The sequence below is a fragment of the Rhopalosiphum maidis genome, chromosome 2, assembly GCF_003676215.2.
Source record: "Rhopalosiphum maidis isolate BTI-1 chromosome 2, ASM367621v3, whole genome shotgun sequence".
NCBI classification, from domain to species: Eukaryota; Metazoa; Arthropoda; class Insecta; order Hemiptera; family Aphididae; genus Rhopalosiphum; species Rhopalosiphum maidis.
The window spans coordinates 7,341,660-7,345,100 of record NC_040878.1 but is presented as its reverse complement, the minus strand read 5'-3'; the positions used below and the strand labels follow the sequence as shown (position 1 = coordinate 7,345,100).

At 30.1% G+C, this 3,441-nt stretch overlaps 1 protein-coding gene across 1 annotated transcript; it reads right to left on the bottom strand.

The window, feature by feature from the left end:
• Positions 1-1,407: 1,407 nt before the first annotated feature.
• Positions 1,408-2,698, bottom strand: LOC113554429 (acidic leucine-rich nuclear phosphoprotein 32 family member B-like). Its single transcript, XM_026958270.1, has 2 exons — positions 2,568-2,698; positions 1,408-2,009 (listed from the first exon to the last, which is right to left on the bottom strand). Exons 1-2 carry the CDS (start codon positions 2,656-2,658, stop codon positions 1,453-1,455), a joined length of 648 nt encoding a protein of 215 aa, XP_026814071.1. The 5' UTR covers positions 2,659-2,698; the 3' UTR covers positions 1,408-1,452.
• Positions 2,699-3,441: the final 743 nt, after the last annotated feature.

The window sequence follows — 3,441 nt, the reverse complement described above, 5'->3', positions numbered from 1 at the left end:
TCGTCGATAAATCTCAATTACAAAAAAAACTATGGTAATGGACTAACGTTTTAGTTTTTATACAACCGCGTGGTTCGCAATTGTGTGATGTGTTCGTGTTTTCTATATTAAAATGTCAAAAATACCTACAATCGTCTTTACGTGAATATAATGTTGCGGAATTTGGAGAAAATATCTTTGCATCTGACGGAGGAATTATTTTTTGTAAAGTATGCGAGATTATAGTCAACAGTGTAAAGCGCTTTACTGTCACACAACATATAAAAAACTAATGAACACATCCGAGCTGTTAATCGAAAAAAAAATGAGAATAAATCAAAATCTCAACAATAATTGTCCAATATTATAGACATATCCATTTGTTTATCGAAAAATACACAGATAAAGATATATATTATATACATTCGGTTTGGTTATTAAGAAAAACGTACGTTTATGGATGTTACAAAGACAAAATGAACGAAGTACGTGATCAAGTAATGGGAAAAAAGATTTGGGTGTCCGTTGATGACATCTACCGATGCTACCGGACGATACATTGCCAATGCATTGCAGTCATTGGTACTCTAAAGTCGATAAAATCGGAGAAATATTTTCTCTTTCACGTGAAGTTTTAGAAAAAAGCTTACCATTCTGCAATTAGCAAATTGTTCGATAACGCATTGTTTTCTTTACGGTCTAGTGATGGTATACACAACACGATAACGTATTACTTTTCGTTACAGACGCTAAGTCATACACGGTAAAATCAACAAATGCTGTCAAAGCATTTTACTCCAAAATGGTTCACATGACTTGTCTGGCTCGTAGACTACGTCGGAAATTAGTAAAAATCCGTTCTATTTTCTTTTCCCAAAATTTTATGAAATAATCGCAAACATAAAAAAAAATACTTTTAAAAGATCCTGAAAGCGTTGAACTGTTTAAAAAAGAAGCTATACTGATAAAACCATCACCTCTTTCGCCAATTGTCACACGCTAGAGAACATGGTTGGAGATAGCGATGTACCTTTTACTGTAAATATTTTAAACTGATATTAAATGTAGTTCGTTAGTTTTTCGATATTTCTGGTAATTATCAAACATTTCCGGAATTACCGCCAAATAACGTTCCTGGGAATGAATTACCTAACCTATACTAACCAATTTATACTCCGTCGTATCGTTGGTACTTAGACACTTAGTTAAAAGATCTGTTAGTATAATTGTCATCTGAGCATCTCCGTTCTACTATACAGCGTTTACGTGAGTTATTGTCAGTATTTTCAACGATCAATAAAATTTCTTTGAACTTTAAAAAAAATATATTTTTAAATTTTAGTGACGAATGAAATAAAATATATTGGATTTTCGTGAAAGTTATAGTAACATAATTTATTACAAGTTTACAAATTTTAATACTTTGCAGTACCTATTGTTATATCTTAAAAATATTTTAATTTTTAATTTTAATTACTTAAATAAATCATCTAATGTTTTTTTTCTTTTCTTCGGATTACTTTCTTCTTCTTCGATGCTATCATCTTCGTCACTGTCATCATCGTCGTCTTCTTCACTATTTTTTTCGGTTTTACTATTTTTGCCTTTTATAACTGGTTTTTTGTTTCGCTTTTTACTCTCGTTGCTTTCTTTGTCGTTTTCGTCATCGCTTTCTTTGTCACTATCTTCATCACTATTTTCATCTTTGTTATTGCCTTTTTTAGTCGATTTTGAATTATCAAACGGAAGAACAAAATTTAATTTATTTCTAACAACATCATCATTAGAAACCATTTCTCTGAGTAATTTTATTGATCTCAAATCTCTTACTATCGATGGACAAAAAACTTTTAAAATTGTTTCCATCAAAAATCTTTTAAATCCCCTCCATACCATGTGAAATTTAAAACGATTTTTAGACACATCTATCATCTTCCGATTCTTGTACCTCGCGGTCAATGCATCTACAACAACTGTTTGAAGTTTCTTTGGCTCAAGGCGATCATCAAATGGTTTAACTTTAAGAGTATCTGAAATAAAGATATGCATTTAAAATATCGAGCCTTAATGTTCAATGTAAGTAGATAGTCCAAATCAAATATACTTTAATTTCAATTCGTACCTTCAGCCTACATAAACTAAATTTGAAGAGTCGACAATCCAAAAATAGTGTACTCACTAACTCGAATATTTATAATTAGAAATTAAAGTATTATTATTTAATGTATAAGAAATAAACTTAATATATTGTGACAACAGTTATTATAATATTATTTTTATAGTTATTTGTACGCAATTTTAATACATTTTTTGCGTATAATTTTAGTTTTATATTATTAAATAATATTTAAATTAGTCGACTTGGTGTTAGTAACCTAATATCGATATCGAATTTAACGAAAATGATTTGATATTATTATTTACAACATCCTGAATTATAACCAATAGCTTCAAATAACGAACAATTCATACTGATCAATTCAATAACAAAAGGTATACCTTTTTCAAAATTATTGTATTTTTCTGTTTTTTGTAACATGTATTTCCACGTTTAACGTATAAAACTATAAACTATATATATTACTAACCTTTAATGTATAATTTTTTGCCTTCATTAGTTACGGACAAGAAGTTTATGATGAAGATGGATAAAAATAAAAAAACGCACCGTTCATCCATTGGTACTAAAATGTATGTGTTTATGATATGCGGTACAAAAAAATACTCATACTTTAACCATAAAATTAACTGCCGTCGATATTTTTTCACGTCTAAAACCGTGGCGGGGGTTTTCAGTTAATTATTATTCTACTACTAATTGTTTCGTATTATTGTTACAATAACCTGACGTTCGTGTGTAAAATATTACAATTGATGATTTTTGTTTTCTATACGATAAACACAAGTTCGCGCGTAATTGTTTTTTTTTTTTTATTTCCAAAATGAGTTTTTTTTTTTTAACAGTTTCACGTTTAACCAGTGGTAATTTAATATGAATTTTATCAGAGATTTTGTTCAGTTCTACGATTTTGCTTTATATTAAAAACTATACTGAAAACGCTTCAGTATAAGTGAATATGCCGGATAGCTCATTTGCAGCGTGAACCCGCAATTGAGAATGCATTAACGACGGTAGTTATTGAACGATAAATGTTAATCGAATAGTATTTACGTTTGTCGGTTTCAAAAGTCTGCAGTGCCTTCACTTATAACGGCCGATAAGCTCAAATATCGTGTTCGGGTCCAGACCAGTGATCCGGCATCGCGTTATCATCACTATGTATTATTGCTTATTACTATTACGACTATGATACTATTACAGAATCTATTCGGAGTTCATTATCTATATCGATTTTAAGCCAAGCGGTTAACCGTAGACATGTCTGCGGTATGCGGTATTATGTATTTGACGCGTTTTACGTGCATAAATTCCATTAAACAGAAACCAAGACCAGATCATAA

Excerpts from the sequence above, each read along its gene's own strand:
- LOC113554429 (XM_026958270.1), bottom strand. The coding sequence starts at position 2,658 with ATGGATGAACGGTGCGTTTTTTTATTTTTATCCATCTTCATCATAAAC. Across the intron at positions 2,010-2,567 it reads CAAAAAATTATACATTAAAG|ATACTCTTAAAGTTAAACCA; the intron begins GTTAGTAATATA and ends TCTTTATTTCAG.